Genomic DNA, 27,492 nt, shown 5'->3' on the forward strand with positions numbered 1-27,492 from the left:
TGTGCAATAGCATTTTCTCTTTACTGTCCTTACAATGAATTCAGATGTGTCAGTGAATGCTACTTCAAATTTTACAGTCGTACAAATAAATAAAAGCAGTAGTCATTAGTGTTACAGCAGAGAAAACAATGAAACCAGCCCTATAATATGCACTTCAAAGTCATCACTTGGTGCAGTTGTGCTTTTGCAGACACTGACTTCACAATGTCCCAGTGTGTTTCTTTTTTCTTCATCTTCTCTTCTCTTCACCTTATCTGACGTCAAACAAACGTGCACTCTTATCGCAGCTACGCATTGTCTGAGTCCCTGTGTAAGCAGGTAAAATAATATCAGAAAAGAAAAACGTCTGCAGTAAAAAGTGACAAATCTGAGTATTTAGAAGTTGTTTGGTTTACATTAAAGTGCAGAAATGGTGCCATTTCTTGCTACCATCAGCTCCCTTTGTCTTGGATAAATAACCGCAGCAATGTTTGCATGTAGTGAAGACTATTAACTTTACTGAAACATGGCTACGTTTTTCATTATAAGTGGTGAGAGGATATGCCAAACAACAACAACAAGAACAACAATAAAATAGAAGATCAAACACTTATGTATGGCTGGCATTGTGATTCTAGCACAATAGCAAAAATAAAATAAAATAAATCCAGTTTTTAGAAAAAAGGGAGTAATTATTCCAATGACGGAAAAACCTCTGCAGTGAATATACTGTGGGCTTAAAGGTGTTGTAGGCCACCTTTATAAAAACTTTATCAGTGGGTGTCACTGGATCCAAACAGAAGCATGTAAGACAGGTGATCTGTAAAAAAAAGTATCTCTCTGCCCTCTTATTGCATCTAATGACCACATGTGAATGAAAACAATCAACCCGACCTGATGAGTATCTAACGCCACTGTCCATCACTGCTCATGAACTGCAGTCAGACCGTCATAGGCACAATGTGCTCAGGTTTCAAAGTGTTAGTCGGCGGTGTCACAGGACTGGCATTGTTTTAGATAAGTCTATAAATTTCCTGCTCTTTGTTAGTGAAAGTCTCATGCGGCTTGGCACACTCAACCATGTTCATGAATGAATACTGAAGTCACGGTGAGTGTACTGCTCTTTGCTTGCAGCAGCTGATGTGACAGCAGTTTGAAAGCCTCAGAGACTCACTGTTTGATTATTTTACACCATCTCTTCTCTCCGCTCCAGGCCTGCAGGCTGGATGTTGGCTTTGGGACTACGGGGCTGGCTCAATCCCAGTGCCTCGCCTCTTGCTTTCAGCAGTTGTTCTGGTCCCCAGTGGAGGCAGAGAGGGCAGGGACATGAGGCGGGGTGGTGCATGATGCCGGTGGAAGGGTAGAGGGCTGCTGTGGTCGGAGGCAGCGCCCCCGCTCTGTTGTGGTACTGGGAGAGGCGGAGAGCATCCAGGGTCCTCATGGGTGTGCTGTAGCGACTGTGAGCTGAGGATGCTGGTGAGGACAGAGCCAGGGGGTAGTGGTGGTGGTGGGGGAGGGGGAGGTGGGGGAGGTGGGGCGGGATGAAGGGGTATGGCAAGGTGGAGGAAGGGGAGGCACGGCCTAAGAGGAGTGCCCCCAGCGGGTCGACAAGAGGGTGAGGCCATGGTAAGGAGTGTCTCTGCCGTTTGTCCTTCATCCTCCTGTTCTGGAACCACACCTGGAGAGAGGGAGGGAAGGAAGGAAGGAGGAAAGAAGTGAGGAAAGATACAGGAAAAGACACAAAGCAAGGAGGGCAATAAAGAAGATTTAAACAAGAGCGGCGCCAGGATAAGGCGCAAGAAGACAGTGAAACAAGGAAATATTAAACATAAGAAAGCGAGACAAAGGTAAAGAGATGCAGGAGAAAAAGACAGAGGGAAGAAAAAAACACAAGATTAAAAGTGGTGTTACAGTAAGCCTCCTTCTTGGAGGGAAGGTACTGAAGCACATGAGCTCACACAGCCACTATGAATAAAGGACAGGACAATATCCTCAAATATTCGATGCACTAAAACTGATGTTCATTTTGTAAATTTTAGGTGGCAAACATACATTTTGTTTTGGACCCCTCCAAAGCAGTGCATTGCTTAGCTTCTCCAAACTGGAGACGTGCAGACAGACATCTACTGTGTGTAAATACACTGACTGTGGATACAACCCCACTTCAAAAGATCCAGTCTATCCCTGTAAAGTTTTGGAACTGAGTTGTCTGTCAGTGTGTCCATTCGTCCAGTCCTCAACTGTTTTACCAGCTCATAGAATCTCCACAGAAAGCTACGCTTCTAAAACGTCAGGTGGCAGCCTTTACAAGGCCTCGCCTCACATTCTTGCACTTTCATTAAAAAAAAGAAAAAAAAGACTCCAATGGCTGGAAGAAATTAAAAAAACAACTCAAAATTAGAAGAAAAAAAGGAAAGACTTATTGTTGCAGCTTTACTTGTATAAACTGTTTGGTAATTAAATTCTCAACAAAGCAACATATTATATAAACTATTTTTGTTTTCATGCAAAAATCTTAATATGTAAAATAACTAAAGGGCTTAAATAAATGTAGTGAAGCAAAAAATACAATACTACCCTCTGAGGTCCATTGGCATAAAAAGAAAAAAATAAAGTATAAGTACTTAAAATTCGTACTTAAGTACAGTACTTGAGTAAATGTACTTAGTGACATTCCACTACTGCATTTAGACGAATGTGTGACATAACTGTGACCTTGTTACATAACGTGTCCGGCCTTCAACCTCACACACTGCAGGGCAGCCTGACCGCAGTACCTTTATCGTTGTCTCCGGTAAGTTGAGAGCTGTGGCCAGCTCGCAGCGCCGGGGTCTGGACACGTAGCTCTCCTTGCCGTACTCCTGCTCAAGCCGGGACAGCTGCTCGCGCGTGAAAGCTGTCCGGTGCCGCCGACTTTGGTCCAGCAGGGCGCTGCGCGTGCACGGCTCCGTCCGCTCCTCTGCACCGGGACCGTGCACTACGGCGGCGGCCGCCACCGGCGTCTGTCTTCCCTCCGACACTGAAATGATGCAAAGAGAAGCACGAGTGTAAGTGAGCGCGCGTGTGGTCCTACCTGTAAACGTACCTTTGTTAATGCTGCCCAAATGTGTCAGAGCAGGAAAACCGACTACAAACGAGCTTTACAGGGGCGTAGGTTTCAACATTGAGGGGGGGATACATATGAAAAGGGGGATATGGAGGTCCACTGACAGAAACCTTTGAGCATCAAACACTTTTTTGATTTTCTACATTCTGGTCAATTTTTGTGCACATATTTGTACCTTTTCTGCTTTGATTTATGGTGCAAATGCATAAAATCCTTTGAAAGCATCCTGCAACATTAAGAAATTACCCCAAAATTAGCAAGAAATCCGTAAAAAGTAGCAAAAGATAAGCCTACCTGAAATTAGCCAAAAAAAAAAAAAAAAAAGAAAGAAAGAAAAAAGGAAAAAAAAAGCAATAGAACAAAATCAGAGAATGACCTTGAAAAAAGGACTAAATTAAAATAAAATAAAAATGACAAATGTTAATAATAGTAATAGTTGTAACATTTCTCTGTGATCTGATTTTTAATTATAAATGTAATTATAAATATAAATGTGTGTTGATATTCACATGTCATTTTTTGTCACTTTTTAATAACTTTTTCTCCTTTTTTCCAGTTTTGTGGGACAGTTTTTTGTAGTTTCTGATTGTCTATTTTCTGCGGTTTTGAAATAGATGTCATTTCAAAGGTTGTGAAGGATGACTGAATGCTGTGCAAGAAAACTGACATCCATCCAGGTTTTAAAGGGTTCATTTAGTCATAATAAAACTCTTCTGCTACTTTACTGCTTTTATTGTGTGTGGGGGCTTCTGTGTCCCCTCAAAATCTGCACCTATGTCACACAAACAAATTAAATGTGTAACACTGCAGTGTTCTATATCATAAATAAATTGTAAATGCAAGTTTGTTACAAAGTTGGTTAGGTAGAGGCCTAGAGATCACTTTTTTCTTAAACTACATGATGTATTTGGGGTCCTGGGACACCCTTGACCCTCTTTAACATAAATAGCATTTTTTTATCAACATGTTACTTCATAACTGTCCCGAATTTTATGAGAATTGCTTGTAAGTTGATTTTGATGACGTTGCAGTTACATGACAGGCTGCTTCTGATTTGGGTGTCAGAGACTCCAGCTGTAAAACATGAATAAATAGGACATATTTTCATAACACTCTATATCTTTTATTGGTGCTGACAGCACTTTGTACACAGTCGCCTCCTCCAAAATTCCAAATAAGTTTATTAAGGCTTTGTAACTGTTCATAAGAGCTTTTACAAGGAGTTCAATCGCTCTAGACCTCAACATGGATAACATCAGCTGGTGGGATAACACACTGTAGCCTACATTTCCTTCCCTGTAATGGCTTTTGGGTAAATTAAGGGGGATCATCACCAAAATTGAGAATTCCAGTATATTATTTCCAAAGCCTGGGAAGTTAGGAGATCTGTGAGTTCTGTTTTGTTAACGTGTTTAAGATAAGACAAATATGACTGACTAGTTTGCAACAAGCAGAATAAAGCATGGTTAACTTGGTTTACCGAATTTGTTAAAAAGTTATTAAAGGTTGATTTAAATCAAACTTGTCATGTTTAAGTTGCATCAACTTTACAAATTCAAGAAAATATTACTAAATTTAAGGTAAATTTAACAATTAGATAATTAGATAAGTTGACATATAGGCTAGAATAATAGTTCAAGGTAGCTGGTTTCCTATTTTCAAAAGTAAAATCAACTTGTCAGATTTTACAGTGTGACAAATAAAATGAAGAAATTGGCTTATAGGTGTCAGTGGTGAACAAAGTTTGATTTAAAGCAACTTTGCGTGCGTTATGATGATGCGTAATGTACTTACGCATCAGGCTGTGTTAAAAATGAAGAAATCCCTCGTGTATGCTTCGTTTTTCCTCGTTGGTTGAATCTCCTGTAGGCTGCTCGGCTCCTTCAGACAGGCCGGTGATCTGTCTGCCGTCTGACAAAAACTTCTCTCCCTGAAACTCTCCCACACACAGGTCTGTTCAGACAAACACGGAGAAGATGAGGTGTTGTGTCCCATCACACCCCCTCATCCTCCTCCCTGTTCTCCTCCTCCTTCTCTGTTCCCCGGGGCTGCTCTCCTCTTCTCCTCTGCCCCTATCACAGGCGCTCCAGACGGGCCGTGGTGTGCGTGTCGGCCCGGCGCGGCGCCGCGGCCCGGAGAGGTGTTAAAGGTGTTTAGGGATAAAGCCTTTGGTCTCCGTCTCGGCCTTTGTACTTTTGTTATGGAGAATTAAAGACGCACAGGCAGAGACAGCAACCAGACTCTCATTGTTCTCCGCCGTTTGATGTTCAAGGATTTGGAAGTAAATCATTACAGGCCTAATGGCTCCAAATTGGCCGAGGTGGAGCACAGTGGAGAGGAATTATTAATTCAAATGATATTATGGCTTTCGAGAATATAGCCGAATGATTTTTTATTCTTATACTCCTAAATTTTTCGTTCCATTTTAATATATATATATATATATATATATATATATATATATATATATATATATATATATATATATATATATTCTTTAATTTTCATTCTTATGTAGGCTATAATTAAGCTTTAAATTTGTCTGGACATAATTTAACTACATCAGATGTTTTATTTTGAGAGAGCCAGTAATGTTTTTAAGATAAAAACATTAGTATAAAACATGCAACCGAATTTTTCACCAGCAGATCTGAAAAAAAATCTTTGTTTTGACCAGGCGTTGAAATAATAAGCAGTCGTGACAATAAGGGGCAGATTAATAGAGCTTTATGTATCATAATAGCAGTGCGGCGTCAATCAAAACGCGATCCTTTAAGTGTACAGCCTCTCCTCCAGAGCAGAGGCTGACCCTTGAACCTGTGTTTTGGAGTTTATTATGGCTATAATCTGCGTTGATTGTTAATCCAGCGGCCAGATGATGATAAAGAGGACAGGCGGAGGACAGAGACAGACAGACGCCAGGTAGGGTGGAGTCACTGTTACATGCAGGAAATTTATCATTATAAAACACACTCAGGTACGAAAGAAGAATCACATTCATAGTCACTGACATTCCTTCCTCTGGAGCACAGCCCCCCACTTCGCTCTTCTTTATATATATATTTAAAAAAAAGTTACATTAACTTATAAAAAGTGTCACTCCTTCCCTTTGACAGAACTAAGCACATTCGAGGGTGACAAAGTATGACATAAATATGATGTAAGTACATATGAAAATGCTAAAATAAATATGAAATAATCAAAGATCATTATTACACCAAATGGCATGTTTTAAATGAGCTGTGCATGAACAAATATAAATATATTCCTTTTGTTTGTCAAAATGTACAATATTGGATTTTTTGCAGATGTCCGATATGCAGATATTGCCTATAAAAACTAATTTGGCCGATTATCAATACCGATAGCGATATATCGACTTTATCCCACATAATTTTAATGATCATGAGGTCTATTCTGCGGTGAAATTAACATCATATTATACATACCCTTATAGTGATGGCCCATCAGCAGATGGAGACATGAAATACAATTTTTTTCAGTTTGTTTGTTCAGGGGGTGTTTCGTACCTCAGGTGAAGCTATTGCCGTCAAACACTGTACAGTCCCTCTATTTCCATACTTTCAACTGTATTAAAAAATGGGTGGAAAAAATTTGGGAGACAGACCCCTACTGGCACAACGTTGGCTCTATGCATGAACCTGAAGTTATTCAACGGGTAGACCTCTTATGAACAAACTTTAATAAAACTCCAATAACAAAATAGTTTGGGATTTGGTAGGAGTTTTGGGTGTTATAAATCCTGTCAACACCAATCAAAGATAAAGAGCAGATGAAAATCCAATGAATTTACTCATGTTTAACAGCTGAGGAAATAATGAAAGCCTGCTGTTCATGTCTTAAAGGGTACTTCAGTAATTAATTATTGTACTTCCAATGTTGAGGAAAAACAAGAGACAGATTAACAAGACTGCCGGTATACAGCCATGATATCTGCTTTGTCACGCTCTACTTGAGATAAATGCTCAAATCAGTATGCTTACATGCTTACAATAATAATGGTAGCATGTCCGAGTCTGGCGGGAATTCTTTTTTTGTTCATTGTGCTGTTGTGTTTGTGTTTTTGCAAACAACGATACATTACGTACATTATTATATAGCAGACACACTGAAGCTTTACATTTCTTTATGTTTCAACAATGCTGTGGTTAACACACTGTTAGGTTTAGGCACAAAAATCACTTGAGTATCATTAGAAAAAGAATATGTTTTGGCTTAAAATACCTGCTTTTGAGGGCACAATCCTTCCTGGAAATGCTTATTTTGGTGGCACTATCCTCGCTGGAAAAACAGTGGCAAACAACCAGTTTTGCTGTTTGTGGCAGTTTTTTTAAAACAAGGAGAAACCCACTAAAAATAGGTGGTAGACTCATTTCCCATTGCCAGTAGACCAGAGTTGTGTACACAGCTATACAGCAGACGAATATACCTTTCTCTGCGTGTTCTTTTTCTTTTTCACTAGTATGTCACCTTTGATGTCATGGAAGAGCTGGTAAACAGGTTAATAAACTGTAGAAAGCAGCATGGAGGTCTGTGAAAATGTTTCGGTGGTTGCTTCTTTTTTTCTCTCTCTTACTTACCCATTCTCTCCTTCAAACTCAGTTCTGACTAATTGGGAATGATGTTTGAGCACTGCTTGGGTGGTGACGGACGGTATTTTGTGGCAACCTGTTATTACATTACACCCGCAAAGAGGATAAAATTAGTATGTCCACTTTGGTGTTGTATTTCTGTTACTGCTGATGGAAGCCCATCGGAGCAGGTGTCGATAAATATCTGTGACTACCACAGAGTCATTTGACCCAGGAGTGAATGCATATTGTAACCCCTCCCATTAAATAAAAAAGCCAGATGTTAGCAGGTGTTAGTGGGTTTTTTGTGCTGTGGGAAAGGGCTTAATAGTGGTCTACAGCTTGGCAAGCATCTCGCCTAGGTGACACGCCATCCACCATCCCTTCCACCTCCTGATGACAGCATAAGCTCATGTATTACATCCCTTTAGACAAGCTGATACAAAACATAACATATCAGTGGTTTGCAGAAACATACAATACCAACTTTTTCTTCGAGTATGCATGCAGCCAAACTTTGCTCAAACCCACCGTAAAGTATTTCATATTCTAATAGAGATCAATGCTTCCAGAGATGCCAATTATGGCAAGCTGAATTTCCAGGTGATACCTATAAAATAAGATTCAAGACATCTGGAATATTTGCATCTGATGAAGTGCTGCGGCCACTTGGGTTTCACTCAAGTCATATAGCTTCAATGAATAAGTGAGTAACTGATACATAACATATTTGATACTGACAGTGTGAAAAAAGACTTTAACAACCTCAAAGCTACTTAAGAGGAAATAAAAGAAAAGCTGCCAGCTGGTAAAATCATGCAGGGGTCAACCTCTTGTTCTTCAGCAGCAGTTCATAGTGTCAGGGGTTAATCTTGTCAGCCACTGATTCGCTAAATCCCCACTTACAGTAGCTCGCTTTCTGTCCCTCTGATTCCCCGTCTTTAAGGTAAACATCGGAACAACATGAAAATAGCTTTCATGTGTTTTCAATATTGGTAGTTAAGGAAATGCTGTGACATTTGTTTGAGGTCGCGGGAATAAAGGTTGGGAGGCTGTCACTTAGATTGATGAAGTGTCCTGTTCTTTGTGAGACATCAAACACTCATACCCTGCCTTCTTCACCATATCCATATTTGAGGAACATTGCACATGCTGCATTGCTTCTCTATGCAACATGTGTTAAACACATGTAACTGCACATGTTGCTATAATGTTTTGAGAACTTGAGGAAAATATGTGTGTTGTCCCCATGTTCACCCACATCCTGAAAGTGTTAGAAAGTGAAACAACCTAGCACTGTTTGTGCAACACATGCAAATGTCTTCATCTAAAATTACTCAAGTATTTTTAATGTGGTGTTGGCCCATAACAGCAATGCCTGGTGGCTGGCATCCTTCAGTGGCATTGATAATTTAAAGCCTCATTGGATCCTTTATTTTTTCAAGGCCTGTATAGAGTTTGTCTCCTATTTTTGGAGATGCACCAGCTGACCTAATTGTATACATCATGTTAATATCTTGTCCACACATCAGAACTGATTTATACATGTTGGGGGAGGATGTTATTAATTAACTTTTCATTCAAGTTTCTGGTTTCCAGCAGTCTTTATGCTGACAGGAATATTGATGTAAAACACTGATGAAGCACGTAAAGGTAAAGTGTGTAGAGTTGATTGCTGAGTCTCTAGTCCTGGTCATCAAACACCTATGACCTTGGCCTGGGTCTTGGGTTTAAGAGTGAACCAACAATCAAAAGCATCGGTATTTGATGACCTGGGAATAGACTTAACATTTGCCTACCATTTTCCAGAATTACAAACTGAAGTGTCAAGCTATATACACCTAAGACATTTGCTCAGGGATGAACCACAAGAGGTCCTGGTAAGGTACATTTCATCATAAGTGGTTTTAGGCATTTCAACAAATGACCAATGCCTGACCGAAATATGTTTCTGCCCCAGGTGAACTGGCACAACTGGTTTTAAAATGGTGTGAAGTATTTTTGGGTCAGTTGGAGACAACATTGCATCTCATTGACTTTGATCATTCAGATTTCATCCAGATCAGATCCCAAGCAGCTGTTTTGTTTCAGCAGCCATAAGCTAACACCTCACAGCAAAAATCTCTAGAAGTCATGACGGTCTGCAATTAACTGACAACAGTGGCAAGTACTTTGTTGCAAATGTAGAACAGCAGATCACTCCCAGCAATTGGGGTTTGTATAAGAAACACATGCCATGCAGAAGAAGGAAGAACTTCTCATACAGACATCATTGATTACATATTTGTCTCAAATGAACAAATAGCTTTATTTGTGACTGTGCATACCGATGAGATTTTCTTTTAGGCTTTGATTCCGGCCTCAGCATCAGGACTTTTTAGAGAGGTAATGCTTTCCATTGTTTGCGGTCTCACTCTGCCAAACCCTGTTATCCCAAAGGATTGGCAGTTTTGATCAAATGATCAAAGTATTCTGTTGTATCTGTAAAACACATGGCTGTTGAATCTGCTTTATCACCACACTGTGGTATTTTACCCTCCATACTCGTGCTGAGTCTGCCCTGCAGTCATCACCCTTACAGAGAAACCCTGATTTTCTTCATGATTTTGCTATTGCAATTTTACCTTGGAAGAGTGTGTACTTTCTATCAACCTGCTTTGTCTGCTTTTCCTAAATAATTGATTACTTGTTGTATACATAGACTGTATAAATAATCAAGACATTCTAATCCAGACTCGTCCCATGGTGCTGCTCTGTCAGACACCTTCTTAAGACGTTTTAGGTAACCTTCTGCATCAGCTGTTCATGCTCCTGAATATTGAAACCGTTGTTACCCACAGCATAATTACACCTGTATTCCAGGTGGATGCAGAAGGTGGCTTTTGACATTATGCTCATATGCCGAAAGCACTGACAGAGCATATATGACGAGTTCAGAGTGAGAATAGGCTGAATTTATTGACAAAACTACTGTGCCGTCACCCATTGGTTTTTGGATTACTATTTCCCTTCTCTCTTTCTTTTTTTCCTAGTTTCTTCATCTTGTCCCACATTTCTTCCCTTCCCAAAGTCAAGCTTTCATCAACGGAGTCTTTTCATTTTTATTTGTCTCAGTCATGGATGTATAAAGAGAACTGGATAGAGGGTTCAGATCTTCTGCATCATTTATTTATCAATAATTGTGACCCTGTGCAAGGCTGTGGCAGCCAAATTTGTTGTCATTACAAATTTTGGTCAAAGCACTAAGGCTCTGCAAGCTGTTGTGACACTTGGTATTGCATCTCCAATTTTTTTTAACTGGTACCCACTGCATGCTTGGATTTACAGACAGTGACTGCCACAAATAATGAGGAAAAAATAATTTTTTCCAAACACTGTGCTCATTTCTTTAGGGATTGTAAAAAGGCAAAACACATGAATACAAATAAGTCTCCAATTAATTACAATTCTTCCTTGGCAATGAGGAGCTGCCTATTTGTTTAATATTCTTCTTCAGTAACACTCGTTGACCTTCTGCTCCTTTGCAGAATGTTTTATTTGGTCGCCCCCTGGTGTTTTGGCGAATACTGCACTAAGCAACCACAGAGCATGAAGACCCCTGTGCATGTCTAAGTATAAACGCAGCTTAACACTGTGTCCTTCTCATTGTACACATCAGCGACTGTGAGCAGCTGTTCATCTTTTTATGTGTTTCAGCCGACTTTGCTGCAGCATGAACTGCTGCCCAGATGTGATGCACTGTTTGCTCAATAAATCTCATGGCTTTGTGTTAAGAGTCAGTGAAAGCAGCTGCTGCCATGAACAATCGCAGCAGAACTCATTATCTCTCAAAAATGTGAGACTATCACGTAGCAGCAATTTACATGTTGAAATTATTTCATCGCCACCATGTCTGCAGTTTGCTCTGTTTAGCTTCGGCTTGTTTTATTTTCTTCTTAGCATGTAGAAGATAAAAGAGATGAAGATAAAAAGATGAAGATATTTAGAGAGGCTCTAACAAAGGACACATTAAATTGACATTATAATGCATGTAGGATATAGTGTTCTTGGTGCTAAAATTATTGGAAAAGAATTGCTTTCACACATTCACTGTATCTGTTCATGAATGCAGATCCAAGCAGTGTCTGGCCTCTCGTAAATCTGTAGCTCCGTGTGTGTCGTGCTGAGCACATAATTTATGCACTCTACTGACTGGACAGCTAAGTTCTGACACAGCTGCTATGCACACACAAGGAAATAGTCAGATTTCTGTCACTGTATTACCTATTTCTTGAATAAAAAGTTCTTCAGAAAGATCATTTTTGTGCACTGTTTGGCTGTAATACGAGAATTGTGAACAGGAAGCCAGTGCCATGCTGTTTCCTGTATTTTAAAAGGGAGGCTGAAAAGAACTGAGATCAAACATTAAAACTAAGCAGCAATGGTCACTTATAAACCAGGATTCTGTGACTTGAGCTGCGAATTTTTCATCTAATATGGATTTAGAAGCATATTTTAGTGTGCTGTTTAAATGTTACTCCAGATCATTAGCAACCAACCGGCTGTCATATTGTTTTCTATGTCAATACTTACAACACTATGACATCATCTCACTAGGTGCATTTGTTGACCTCACAGTAACAGCATCCCTTAGCGTAAACAGCTGACCCACCATTGGGAATATTTATTGGTCCAGTGTGGTGCGATGTGTTCGAGCAGTTTCAGGGTTTTTTTATCTTCAGAAAACAAACAACAACAACAAAAATAAAACAATTTGACAGCCCTTTTTTATCTGTTTCCTCTGGTCATGTGCCACCAAAGTATTTGTGAGGTTGTTTGTGTCTGGGACTCAATAATGCAGAGACGTAGTTTGGAAAAGTTTAACAGAGTTTAATGTAAAAATGAATGAATGAACAAAAGGACAGTCAATGTCAGCGGAGGCTGGCTGGCAGGTTGGTATGTGAGGTTCACTTGAACAGGTGAAACAACAATGAGAAGTAGGCAGGCTGTAGCGTCTGCATGTCACAGGCGAGAACTGCATGAGAGAACAAAAGCCAGGAGGTAAATCAAAAGAGTCAATTAGTAAATAACAAAAATCACTGTGCAAGGGCAGGCAAAAAACACACACAAATCTACAAGAGAAAAAGACTACAGGAAGCACACAAGGAGGATACCAGAGATTACCAACTGCAACAGAGTGATCTGACACTGAAGCAGAATCTCATCCAGGTATAAGAAGGCAGAGTTGATTGTCAGAACGAGGAACTGGTGCGCCTAACCAGAGTAGTCAGCCATGCCTGCCTCTGCACACACACACACACACACACACACACACACACACACACACACACCACAAACAAAGCACTGGGGGAGAAAAAAATAGAGAACACAGAAAAACACACACACAGCCCAAGACTAAACAAAAACCATAAAACTATTTGTGCTTTTGTACTGCATAGACTGCCCAGTTTTATGGAAAGAGCATTTTTCCAGCAGTGAAATACTTCTTTACCCTTAGAATCAGTATGAGAGATTTTGGGGCCAAGTGATGTCTCTGCAAAAACACAGTGGCTTTTCTTCCTTAAAAAGCTGTTGGAAACATAGTGACGGGTCACTACAAAACACCCTTTTTTGGTGACCAAAAAGCCAATGTTTGGAGACTTAAAAGCTGCTGAAAACACAGCAACGTTTCACTAAATCATAACCAGTTTTGCTGTCTGTCGGTCTCTAACAGTGATCTGAAGCTTGGCGAGTGTGCCACCAAGTTGTCACACCATCCACCATCCCCTCCACCTGCCAGTGACAAAATCAGCCCATATACAGTACTACGTCACTTTAGAGACCTTGATATGGTACATATTAAATATGCAAATGTAACATTTTTGTGGTTTGCATAAACTTAAAATGTCAACTTTCACTTCTGGTGACTGGGCTGTTGTGAGCAGTAATCTGAGCTTTGCCCCTTTTGTGCATCCTGTATCCAGGTTTGTCCCATCTCCCACCTATTTCAGCAGCACCTATAAGTTTGTTTTTATTCTGTCATAAATGACACACATCAGTCTATTTAATATAAAAAAAGATTCACAAAACAAAAACAAACACAAAAGAAGAAAACCAAAGTGAATGACAAAAAGTAGATCCTGCATCTGCATTCATCATATATGCTTACAGCCATTACAGCATGTTCTCCTTACATTTATGCACACATGACTTTTGTTGCATGACTTTTCACCCTTTGTTGTTTTCCTGAGGTTTCCAAGTAAACACAGCTGTGATCTGTTTTTCTTTTTTCTTTTAGTTAGTCTGGTGCCTCTTGAAAGAAAGAATGGACATACATACAGTGAAACAACTTTAAGTTAAATAAAATTTGTTAAATACTGCATTGTTGTTTGGGGTGTTTTATGTCAATAAAACATTTTCTACTCTTAGAATCCATCAGAACTGCTGAAAATATCAAAATATGATACCACATCTCCACTAGTGACCATGTATCCACAGACAAAGTGTACACCAAACTGCACAGTGGAGACAGAAATCTTTTTCAATTCTTTTCTTATTTTTTTTTAAAAACAATAATGTTGTGCCTTCTCATACACAGAAAACAGAGGAGATTCTGATTTCTTTATCAGAACTCTTATAAATGTGTGTTTGAATGTGAGCCAGGATGATCACCTGAGCTGCACACTGAGGTGCAAGGCTCCCTCCTGTTGGTCGCGGAGGGAACAGAACATCACAGAGAGAGAGAGAGCTGCCATCACAAGGCCTCATGAACATCCTGACTGAAAGCAAAAAAACCTGCCTGCTACCATATCGGTTTCCTCACAATCCTTGATCCTGATTGGCTGGCATCAGCAACTCTTATTCTAATGGAGTGAGTGGAAGATTAGGGTAGAAAACTGACCTGAAGGAGGGTTTTGGTTATCATACAGCATATCAGAAACAAGCCATAAATGATGTTTTCCTGGACATAAAAAAACTGTCCAGAAAGAAAAAAGGGTTCAACATTGCTTTAGGCTACATATTAGAAAAAGAAAATAAATTTTAAAAAAAATCATAATTGATATTTTCATGTTCATGCAGCTGCTCTCTCCTTGCATTTAAAAACAGAAAACTAAACACCACAATTGTGCCTTAAATTAAGTTTGTGCATTTGCTGGTTGAATTATGAATTATGTGTCTGTTGAAATTTAGGATGATTTTTTTTTTGCCTTTGGCTGCTTCTTATTTAGATTAAAAGCTCACAGAGGTCATGTGAATTTGCTGTGTTGGGTTTCTGCTGAGGCCTCCATGCTGCTCTGTTCAAACGCTAAACCTGTTATTTTAAAATAATATTTATTATGAAAATAAAAGAGTAAAATGACAAATGGATTTGAATGAACAGTATTTAATGCTTCATCATGGGAGCTGCTGTCTCAGAGATAGTGGAGGGTCTGTCGTGCCTAGCAAATCAAAAACTACACATTTCTTAAACCTGCAATATCCGTTTTTGTTTTTGAGTGGCTGCTATGGCTCAGCAAATATCTTTGGCACTGTGACTACCTGCGTAATGAAGTTCAATTTCTTCTAAATAAATAAATCGAATAAAATAAAGTAAGATAAAATGAGTCTGAAGCTTCGGTTAAGTCACACCGAAACTGTTGAGAATAACAAGGACTATTTCTTTATGAAAACCTTCTTTATATGATTTCTAGAACAGAGTTCTGATTCTGTCAACTTTGTAATCTGTTTCCTATTAGTAACAGTGTTAAAGGCCACCTGCATTTTATTCTCTTTCTGTAATCACAGACCACTTGTACATCACCAGTCACATCCATCTATCCATCCATTCATCCATTTGCTGTCGCTCATCCGCGTAAGTTAAGAAAAGCTATCTCCTGTCATTAAAAATCATCTCAAAAAATGACTCATTAGTAATAAAAAGAAATGGTTGAAAAAATAAAATGAATCTCCTGGCATAGTTCAACGCCACATCACATGCGTAATTTTCACTTTTACGCGAAGTCGGAGGGTTTTTTTGTTTGTTTGTTTGTTTGTTTTTGAGGCTGCCAACACATCAGCTGATCGTTCGGTGTCCGCATGAAGGCGAAAGGTGAACAGGTAAGTTTTCTGACCGCTCCACGGCCTGCTAACAGAAGCCCTAAATACCCATTTGTCCTTTGAATCGACGCAATGGACGGTCAGAGAGATCCGCCGCTGCTTCACTCTTTTGCTGTCCCATCTTTACCGTGCGACTAACCTTTTTAAACATTACATTAATTTATTCATTAAGAGCCACATAGCTGCGTCCACTGATCTCTGTTCTGTCCCAATCTGACTTGGTATTTCTACACAAATTTGGCATCGTTTCACCAATTTATCCCAGCAATCATTTAGGGCTACCACAAAATCATTTTCATTATTGATTCATCTCCTAATTATTTTGTCATCGGTAAATTACTTGTTTGTCAAATCAATGTTTACCAAGTATCACACTTTTGCCTAAACGGGCTTCACAGTCTGTTCAGCATCAACACCCTCAGTCTGTCCTCAGAGCAGATCAGGACAAATAGGACATCTCAGCAAAGTCTATAAATGTATTGTTTTGACAACCAACGGTCCAAAAGCAAAATATGTTCAGTTGCAGACATCAAGGAAAAGTCGAATCATGTTAAATCACGGCAGAAATAACCTCAGCTTTTCTTTTCTTCTCTTTTTTTCAGCCAGACACTAAAACAAAAAGTGAGAGAAGTAGAGAGTGAGAGAGAGATGCACAGCAACAGTAACTGTATTAATAGAGATAGGACAAACAATAGCAGTGAATTTTGCTTTTGGACCGTTGGTTGTATATATATATTAATATATTATATATATATTATATATATATATCATAATATATATCATAAATATATATGTATATATATATAAAGTTAGCTATGTGGATTATTTTATCCTTGTTTGACATCAAAAATCAAAATTTCTGCAGAATTATTCCTGTCAGTTGACATCAATTGAAATGGATGGTCGCATTAGTTTTCAGGTCTACTTTTAAGTACATTTTTCCTTTGGCTCATTACACCAGATTTAAACACATTTTAACTGTTGTAAAAAAAAAAAAAAAAAAAAAAAAAAAAAAAAATTAGTATTATTGCTGTGGATCAACTGCAGCTCTTCTTTTTGCTGATTTCCATGATCACCACTGTGATATTTTCAGGAGGGAAAAGACTCATTTTCGCTTCAGCAGCCCCCCTGCAGACTCTGACTCAGTTGCAGAGAAACATCATCTGTTTGTAACCTTGCTACCTTCGTATCATTTAGGACACTTGCTCCCGTTTGACCCATTGAGATTAGGAAAAAATAACTGCCTGATGTAAATTGTATGGGGGGGGGTAACAAAAGAATCACAAAAAAAAGGTGACTGAAGTTTTTCTCAAGATGTATGGTTGTGTCTTTGTGTCAGTGTTTTGAAAATAGATAGATTCTCTTTCAGGATCAGACCTACTGAATGAGAACTAAAACAACAATAAAAATAACATATTCTGTCATAGTGGACCCAAATGCAGGAGGCAAACAGAAATCAAAAAAACATGACTCTTTAAGAGAATGAAACAAATTTAACATCACTCACAAACCAAAGCAAGATCAAACAAGGGCTAATGTAAAAAATAAATTTTAAAAAAAAAATCAGGGCTTAAATACAAACTAGACTGATGGGGGAGATGAAGGTGGCAGCTGGAAGAAAAAGAGCAGAGAAGCTCAGGTGAGGGGAAATGAGGGGTGATGAGGCAGCAGGAACGGCAGGAGAGCTGATTGGCTGGGAGAAAAGTGAGAAGCAGGAAAAGGACTAACAAGGCTGATGCAAAGCAAGGTGTGGAGGATGAGCAAGCCGAAGAAAAGGACAGAAAACTCTGAGGTGTGGACCCCCCCCCCCAAAAAAAAAACCAACAAGGGACAAATTTTTGGTACATTTCATCCTCTTGCCACTCATTACCTTCGCATGTTTTTTGAAAGAAATCCAGTCAGTTTAGTCACCGCTGCCCCTGTCCTGTTACTGGGGAGCTTAAAGGAGGACCCCCACAGTGAAGAGGAACAAACAGGTCGCCCAGGCTTCAATTTCTTCAGTTTCATGACCTGATTTCACACAGACATCAGGTATGGCTGCAGGCACTTTAATGAGCTGCAGTAATAATGAAGTAATGGCGCAGAATGAGAAGCTGGGAGGCTGGCTGTGTGCTGCTTGGAGGCGGAGGCAACACCACGCTGCACATGGCTGCAGGCACAACACACGGCTTTACACGGTTGGCTTTTTTTTCACCATATGATTCCTCTTAAAGCTGAGCAACCGTCCAAATGTTAGGAGTAGAAATTGCACAAATGAAACTTGAGAAAAAGACACAAGCTGAAAAAACTCACCACAATTATATCACACTTCGTTGCTAAATCTTTCTGCTTGCCTTTCAGCCACATCTCATGATCTTCTCAGTGGTGTTTACTCAGTTATGGTTCATGACTTAAGTATAGAAAAAATAACCCATCAGACAACTTCAATACATGACAGAACAGAATTATTTTTCTCCCAAATGAGTAGCCCAAGTTCATTAATGGCTGAATGAGGTCAATGGTTCGCCTTTAGCCCAGGGCTCAGCTGATCTGCATGTAAACCACAGTCAGTGGTCATTGGGATAGTGTTTTTGAAATGTAATGTTTGATTTGTGATCAACAATAAAAAAAATGCTCAAGGAGAAGAAACAGTTGCGCTTTGTACCTAGGAACATTTTGCTGTAAAACATCAGGCATTCCTCAGGAACTTTTTAATAGGGTTGGCGATGGTGGGCACAGTGGGGCCACTGAAATAACGGGGTATGGCCCCCGAAAACCAAAAGTCACAACTGAATCTTAAGAAACAGCGTTCTGCTCCTTTGACACACACAACAGCATCCGAATGCAGATTTGGCATCTTTTTCAGACAATTTTTTTTGTTGGTTTAAACCCTGAAGGTGCCTGCTGATAGCTCAAGGACTGCAGAAAGAAAAGAGTCCTACAAAAGTCCTTCTGCCGACGAAGCAGAGATCCTCACCTGACACTTCCTCCTCCAAAGATAAATTCATGTGATGGCTGTCCTCAAAAATGTGCTTTTTGCATATTTATGTCCTATTTAATTTTCTTCGCCAATGCAGCTGCATCACAGGGGAAAAAGTGAATTAAAAATCTATAAAACAAATAATTTTTTTTTTTTTCAGAGCAGACTTACACACAAAAGCCTGAAAATATTGAATGATTCCAACCAAAAAAGTTGAATTTGAGTCCCGCGTATTAGAGTTTACTTATTTATTAACATCTTCAAAACAGTTTTTGTAGATTGAGATTCATATAATCAAACAGCTTTTGCTGTATTATGAAGATGTTAAAAACAGATTATTTTCCTCAGAAAAATGTAAGCTGAACTTAATAATATTCACTTAACCTATGCTGCACGGGTTTTGAGTGAATAGTTCAAATAAATTATTCTAAGAATATGAAGTGAGTTTGTCACATATATTATTATATTTTGAACAGCTACAGACAAAGCCCCAAAAAAAATAGTCAAATTGTTGAATCTCACAACTAATATACTGTTGACACGTGACAAAACCCCACACAATCATCTGTAGGCCAGACGTAATACAAAACGTAAGTGTTCCCCATTTCCAAATGCTCCCTGGGTATGTAGGGGCCCTTGATCTTTGGGGCCCAGTAGCTCCAGTTACAATCCTTCAGTCACAAACTTTTGCATCTGTCATCCATGTTTTCATAGTCAGGGAAGGTATATGTTTTAAATAGCATTTTGAATGTTTTGGGGGTTTGCAGCAGTGTGATTTGATATATTAGGCTACTCTAATTATGATATATCAAATTCTAGAATATGTGTGGCGGATGAAATTGGGGTGTTATTCCTTTTGAAAAACAAAAAACTCGCTTGCCTTTGACTGCTTCACGAGGACCAAAAAAAAAAATGATATACACTAATTATCATTAAAAATAATGTGCGCAAAGGAGGCTGAAAGGAGCGCCTTTGCGTTTTTCACCTGTTTCTGAATGGGCAGATTTTATTTATGCCTATATGAGAGTATAAATTATGATGGCGCTGTGAACATCGAGGGTAGAACATAAAATACCACTGCAATTTTATATTAAACGTGACACCAAATCAGGTTTGAAAACATATTGAGTCACCAATTGAGCAATAGGTAAATTATATTATCCGACCGCTTCATGTATAAACTCACATCCTAAAAACATACAACAAACACAATAAATTCCACATTAATTGAAACCATGTAGTTACTATTGGTTTTCCTAAAATGGGGGCCTTTTATTAATTTTAAATAAAAATTACCATCATTGTCCTGATGGACACCCCAATCTCATGATGATCTAAATGATAATGTCCAACCATCATCCCTAAAACTCTATAGACACCATACCCATTAACCCCATAAAAAAAAACCCCAAAACCAAAATCCTTTCATACACTTTTGCAGTGCTATCACCCACCCATGCGGTGCTCTCGAACTCCTAAATCTGCGTACCCAATCTCCCCATAAATCTGACAAATGCTAATCCAAAATTACAGTTTCAAGACCAAAAGTCATTCTGACCCATTTGCCCCCCCACCACATCCCACACGATCATCATATTTCCAAACCTTCACAATGATTTCCATATCAATTGGACTGTGAATGACTCTCGTGTGTGTGTCGCCGACCTCAAATCTTAACCTTAAATCATTGATGGGCTTCTTCAGCCTACTTATTGCATAATTGTCTACTTACCGGTTAAATCATGGAGTCTTTCCCCTTTCAATGCCCATCCACAGATACATCCCCCATAGAGTGATCTGTCCTGTTCTTCTGCACGCGCCCTCACGCCACCACCCTACACCCACACAAAATACACCCGCACACACACTTTATGCACAGTGCCAATACTCCGCACAGCGCTCAATGTAGTGTTGTGTGTGGTGATTGTATGTGTGCTCATTACAACTTGAGGTCTCATCATCTGTAGACGAGTAGAGATGTCTGCCCCCCTCCTAGAGAGCACTTTCTTTCACGAGAGATTATCACATTGACTCTTGACCCTCAGGGGCCAGGTTGGGACGTTGTGTGTGTTGTGTGCTCACACGTATATGTGATACTATGTGGGAGAGAGACTGGCTGGTCTGGGTTGGTTATGAGTGTGTGTGTGTGTGTGTGTGTGTGTGTGGGGGTGTGTGTGAGTGTGTGTGGTGTGGTGTGTGTACTTACGGATGTTTGTCCAAGCTGAAGGCCTACTGAACACTTTAGAGACAATTTAAATGAATTTTTCTTTAAAACTAACAGCCAGTGTTTGGGGTCCTTCGGAGGGGTCAGTATACTAATGGTTAGCCGGGGGGGGAGGGTACGCTGCCGGGGTGTTACGATGTGTGGAGGTGGGGTGTGGGGAGACAGCAGCGCGCGCGCCGCTCCGCGCGTGCCTCTACTCCGGCGGAGGGGACGAGGATGCGTGTGTGGGTTTGGGATACCCACAATCGACTAAGCTAAATCATATTCAACCCCATAAACCCACCCCACACACACACCCAAACAAAAATCAACACGTACCCCACCTAATCTCATCCCCCACCACCACACCCCACCTCCGCCACCCGAACCACAGAACCACCCAACCGCCCCCACAATCCCCCCCAATTGTAGATCACATTCCAGAGTACGATGAGAATTACTCATTCAGAGTCTGAACGTGTGTGTTGCAGGCGAGTGATGAGTTGTGTTCCTCCTCGTGTCTGATAGTGCGCGCGGAGTTTGTTTTTCTCCATCTCCATCGTAACAGTAACTCCTGAACATTAGTTTTTTTATTTTTTACAGACTGGAAGACCAATAACTGTCTGTTGGTCTAAAAAGAAATTCATTAAAATTGTCTCTAAAGTGTTCCAGTAGGCCTTCAGCTGGAACAAACAGCCGTAAGTCACACACACAACAACACACAACACGACAACACACACACACACAACAGCACACACACACACATAACACACACACACAAACCATACCCAGACAGCCCAGTCTCTCTCCCATAGTGTGGTTCTGCCGGGGGATCTAGACTGGCCCCTGAGGGCCAATGTCAAGTTTAAACACGGAAAAGAAAGGGGAGGGGGCAGACACAGAGAGAGACAGATGTAATGAGCTCAAAGTTCAAGGCCACCGAACACCTTGAAGCCTCTTCTGTTTCTGTGCATGTTGTGTGCGTGTGTTATTTGTGTGTATTGTGTGCGTGCGCGCAGAAGACAGGCAGACGCCATGCTGTCCCAGTGGATGGGCACCTGGCAGCTCCAGTCTAAACCGTAAAGAAGACAAACATCCCGACTGCTGCCCGCGCCAATCAAATCATTAACCATAGATATCCGCCTCCATATGAAGTCAATCACAGTCCAATTATCCTTAAATCCTTTTCTATATGGGAATATGATGTTGTTTTTATTTTACGCCAGCAAATGATCAATGACCAAAGTTGGAAAAAAATTCTAACTGTAAATATCAGCATTTGCTCATATTTATCCAAAGATTTACGCAGATTTAGGGATCAACGCATGGGTGGTCAGCAACTTGCAAAAGTGTAGAATTTGTTTTAAAAAAGAACATTTAAAGTTAATGATATGCAATCTATAACTTGGCTGATGATTGACAGAATCAATCCCATCTCATTTGTTGTGCTCTCACCATCAGGACAAAATAAAAATAAAAAATAAATTTAAAAAAAGGCCCCAAAAAGAAAACAGTGTAACCTACATTATTCAATCAAAGAGAAATTATTCAGATAATAGTAAGTGCTTATACATGCAGAGCGCTCAAAATTAATATACTATCTCCATGTGTTCCTCATCTGTTTCAAACTGATTTGGTGTCACGTTTAATATAATTTCAGTGTATTTTATGTTCTACCTTTCAGATGTTCACTAGCGCATCATAATTTTAGCTCTCATATAGGCATAAAAAAAATCTGCCCCATCAGAACAGGTGAACGCAAAGCGCTCCTTCAGCTCCTTTGCGCACATTATTTTTAATGATAATTCTGTGTATAACATTTTTTTTTCAACACATGTCCTCGTGAAGGAGTCTCATTGGGACAAAAAATTAAAGGCAAGCGAGTTTTGTTTTTCAAAAGGAATACACCCAATTCATCCGCACACATATCTAGAATTATGATATCAGAAATAGAGTAGCCTAAATATACAATCACACTGCTGCAAACCCCCAAAACATTTCAAAATGCTATTTAACAATATACTTCCTGCTATGAAACAATGGGATGACAGAAGATGCAAAAGTTTGGTGAGCTGAAGGTATTGTACTGGAGCTACTGGGCCAAAGATTCAGGGCCCCTACAACCAGAGCATTTGAAATGACACTTAGTTTTGTATAGTTCTGCCTACAGATGATGTGTGGTTTGTCACGTGTCAACAGTTATTAGTTGAGATTCAACAATTTGACTATTTAGCTTTGTCTGTAGCTGTTCAAATATAAATTATATATGTGACAACTCACTTCATTATTCTTAGAATCATTTATTTGAACTATTCACTCAACCCGTGCAAGCATAGGTTAAGTGAATATGTATTAAGTTCAGCTACATTTTTCTGAGAATAGATCTGTTTAACATCTTCATAATACAGCAAAGCATTTTTTGGATTATTGGAATCTCAACTACAAACTGATCTTGAAATGTTAAAAATATGTAAAACTCTAATACGCGGACCTCAGATCACTTTTTTGGTTGGCGAATAATTCATATTTCAGGCATTTGTGTGTAAGTATCTGCTCTGATTTGTATTTTATTCACGTTTTCCTGTGATGCAGCTGCATTGGCGAAGAAAATTAAATAGGAATAAATAGCAAAAGCTCATTTTGAGACAGCCATCATGATATCTGTGGAGAGGAGTGTCAGGTAGGATCTGCTTCGGCAGAAGGACTTTTGGAGGACTCTTTTCTTCATGCAGTCCTGAGCTTCAGCAGCACACCTTCAGGGGTTAAACAAACAAAAAAAAGTGGTCCGTGAAAAAGATGCAAAGCTGCATGCGGATGCTGTGTGTGTGTCAAAGGATGCAGAACGCTGTTTCTTTAAGATTCAGTTGTGACTTTTGGTTTTCGGGGGCCACCCCGGTATTTCAGTGGCCCCACTGCGCCACCAGCCAACCCTATGAAAAGTTCCTGAGGATGCCGATGTTTTCAGCAAATGTTCCATGTACAAAGCGACATGTTCATCTCTTGAGCATTTATTGTTGATTACAACATCAAACATTTACATTTCAAAACATCGATCCAATGACACTGTGTTTACATGCAGATCAGGCTGAGCCCTGGCTAAGGCGACCTTTGACATCATCAGCCATATGAACTTGGGCTAACCATGTTGAGAAAAATTATTCTGTTCTGTCATGTATTGAAGATGTCTGATGGGTTATTTTTTCTATACGTAAGTCATGATCATAACTGAGTAAACTCCACTGAGGAAGATCGATGAGATGTGGCTGAAAGCAGCAGAAAGTTAGCAACGATCTAGTGTATATAATTGTGGAGTTTTTTCAGCTTGGTCTGTTTTCTCAAGTTTCGTTTGTGCAATTTCTACTCTAACATTTGGACGTTGCTCAGCTTAAAGAGAACATATGTGAAAAAAAAAGCCAACGTGTAAAGCCGTTGGTGTTGTGCTGCAGCCATGGTGCAGCGTGGCTGTTGCTCCGCCGCCATGCAGCAACAGCAGCCTTCCCAGCTCTCATTCTGCTCCATACTTCATTATTACTGCAGCTCATTAAAGTCCTGCAGCATACCTGATGTCTGTGTGAAATCAGGTCATGGAAACTAAAGAAATTGAGCCTGGGCGTCCTGTTTGGTTCCTCTTCACTGGTCTCCTATAAGCTCCCCCGTACAGACAGGGGCAGCGGTTGACAAACTGACTGGATTTCTTTCAAAAACATGCGAAGGTAATGAGTGGCAAGAGGAGAAATGTACCAAAAATTGTCTTGTTGGTTTTTTTTTGAGGGGGGGGTCCAACTCCAGTGTTTCTGTCCTTTTCTTCGGCTTGCTCATCTCCTCACACTGCTTTGCATCAGCCTTGTTAGTCCTTCCTGCTTCTCACTTTCTCCCTGGCCCAATCAGCTCTCTGCCTGTTCCTCTGCCTCATCACCTCATTTCCCTACACCTGAGCTTCTCTGCTCTCTTTTTCTCCAGCTGCACTTCATCCCTCATAAGTCTAGTTTGTATTTAAGCCCTGATTTTTTTAAATTTTTTTTTTACATTAGCCCTTGTTTGATCCTTGCTTGGTGTGAGTGATGTTTATTTGTTTTCATTCTCTTAAAGAGTCATGTTTTTGATTTTCTGTTGCCTCCTGCTTTGGGTCCACATGACAGAATATGTTATTTTTATTGTTGTTTTGTTCTCATTCAGTACAAGGTCTGAAACCTGAAAGAGAATCTATCTATTTTCAAAACACTGACACACCATTACATAGTTGAGAAAACTCAGTCAACCCTTTTTTTGTATTCTTTGTTACCCCCCCCCATACATTTACATCAGCAGTTATTTTTTTTAAATCTCAATGGTCAAACGGAGCAAGTGTCTAATGATACGAAGGTAGCAAAGGTTACAAACAGATGATGTTTCTGCATCTGAGTCAGAGTCTGCAGGGCTGCTGAAGAAAAATGAGTCTTTTCCTCCTGAAAATATCACAGTGGTGATCATGAAATCAGCAAAAGAAGAGCTGCAGTGATTCCACATCACTATACTATACAACATTTAATGTGTTAAATCTGGTGTAATGAGCCCAAAGGAAAATGTCTTAAAAGTAGACCTGAAACAATGCGATCCATTCATCAATTATGTCAACTGACAGGAAATAAATCTGACAGTAATTTTTGATTTTTGATGTCAAACAAGATAAAATATCCACAATAGCATACTTTATAATATATATATACATATATATATATATATATTATATATATATAATATATATATAATAAATATATATATATATATATTATATATATATTATATATATTCACTGCTATTGTTTGTCCTATCTCTATTAATACAGTTTCTGTTGCTGTGCATCTCTCTCTCACTCTCTACTTCTCTCACTTTTTTGCTTTTTAGTGTCTGGCTGAAAAAAAGAGAAGAAATAGAAAAGCTGAGGTTATTTCTGCCCGTGCATTTAACATGATTCGACTTTTCCTTGATGTCTGCAACTGAACATATTTTGCATTTTGGACCGTTGGTTGTCAAAAACAATACATTTATAGACTTTGCTGAGATGTCCTATTTGTCCTGATCTGCTCTGAGACAGACTGAGGGTGTTGATGCTGAACAGACTGTGAAGCCCGTTTTAGGCAAAAGTGTGATACTTGGTAAACATTGATTTGACAAACAAGTTAATGTTACCGATGACAAAATAATTAGGAGATGAATCAATAATGAAAATGATTTTGTGTAGACCCTAAATGATTGTGCTGGATAAATTGGTGAAACGATGCCAAATTATGTGTAGAAATACCAAGTCAGATTGGACAGAACAGAGATCAGGACGCAGCTATGTGCTCTTAATGAATAAATTAAATGTAATGTTTAAAAAGGTTAGTCGCACGGTAAAGATGGGACAGCAAAAGAGTGAAAGCAGCGGGCGGATCTCTCTGACCGTCCATTGCGTCGATCGATTCAAAGGACAAATGGGTAATTTAGGGCTTCTGTTAGCAGGCCGTGGAGCGGTCAGATAAAACTTACCTGTTCACCTTTCGCCTTCATAGCGGACACCGAACGATCAGCTGATGTGTTGGCAGCCTCAAAAACAAACAAACCAAACAAACAAAAAAACCCTCCGACTATCGCGTAAAAGTGAAAATTACGCATGTGATGTGGCGTTGAACTATGCCAGGAGATTCATTTTATTTTTTCAACCATTTCTTTTTATTACTAAACGAGTCATTTTTTGAGATGATTTTTAATGACAGGAGATGCTTTTCTGAAACTTACGCGGATGAGCGACAGCAAATGGATGAATGGATGGATGATGGATGTGACTGGTGATGTATACAAGTGGTCTGTGATTACAGAAAGAGAAAAATGCTAGGTGGGCCTTTAACACTGTTACCTAATAGGAAAACAGATTTACAAAGTTGACAGAATCAGAACTCTGTTCTAGAAATCATATAAAAGAAGGTTTTCATAAAGAAATAGTCCTTGTTATTCTCGAAACAGTTTTTCGGTGTGACTTAACCGAAGCTTCAGACTCATTTTATCTTACTTTTATTTTATTCGATTTATTTATTTAGAAGAAAGAATTTGTTTACTTAAACTTCATTACGCAGGTAGTCCACAGTGCCAAAGATATTTTGCTGAGCCATAGCAGCCACTCAAAAACAAAAACGGATATTGCAGGTTTTAAGAAATGTGTAGTTTTTGATTTGCTAGGCACGACAGACCCTCCACTATCTCCTGAGATCAGCAGCTCCCCATGATGAAGCATTAAATACTGTTCATACTCAAATCCATTTGTCATTTTATTTACTCTTTTATTTTCATAATAAATATTATTTTAAAATAACAGGTTAGCGTTTTGAACAGAGCAGCATGGAGGCCCTCAGCAGAAACCCAACACAGCAAATTCACATGACCTCTGTGAGCTTTTAATCTAAATAGAAGCAGCCAAAGGCAAAAAAAAAATCATCCTAAATTTCAACAGACACATAATTCATAATTCAACAGCAAATGCACAAATCTTAATTAAGTGCACAATTGTGGTGTTTTAGTTTTCTGTTTTTAAATGCAAGGATTGAGAGCAGCTGCATGAACA

General features: G+C 39.4%; 1 protein-coding gene across 1 annotated transcript; it reads right to left on the reverse strand.

The window, feature by feature from the left end:
- Window positions 1-1,165: 1,165 nt before the first annotated feature.
- Window positions 1,166-26,444, reverse strand: eve1 (even-skipped-like1). The gene is given in 4 exon segments (XM_042504320.1): window positions 1,166-1,657; window positions 2,757-2,974; window positions 2,977-2,998; window positions 26,424-26,444. Coding segments are annotated over 4 exon segments (753 nt in total).
- Between the last annotated feature and the right edge of the window lie 1,048 nt (window positions 26,445-27,492).

The sequence above is a fragment of the Plectropomus leopardus genome, chromosome 17, assembly GCF_008729295.1.
Source record: "Plectropomus leopardus isolate mb chromosome 17, YSFRI_Pleo_2.0, whole genome shotgun sequence".
NCBI lineage: Eukaryota > Metazoa > Chordata > Actinopteri > Perciformes > Serranidae > Plectropomus > Plectropomus leopardus.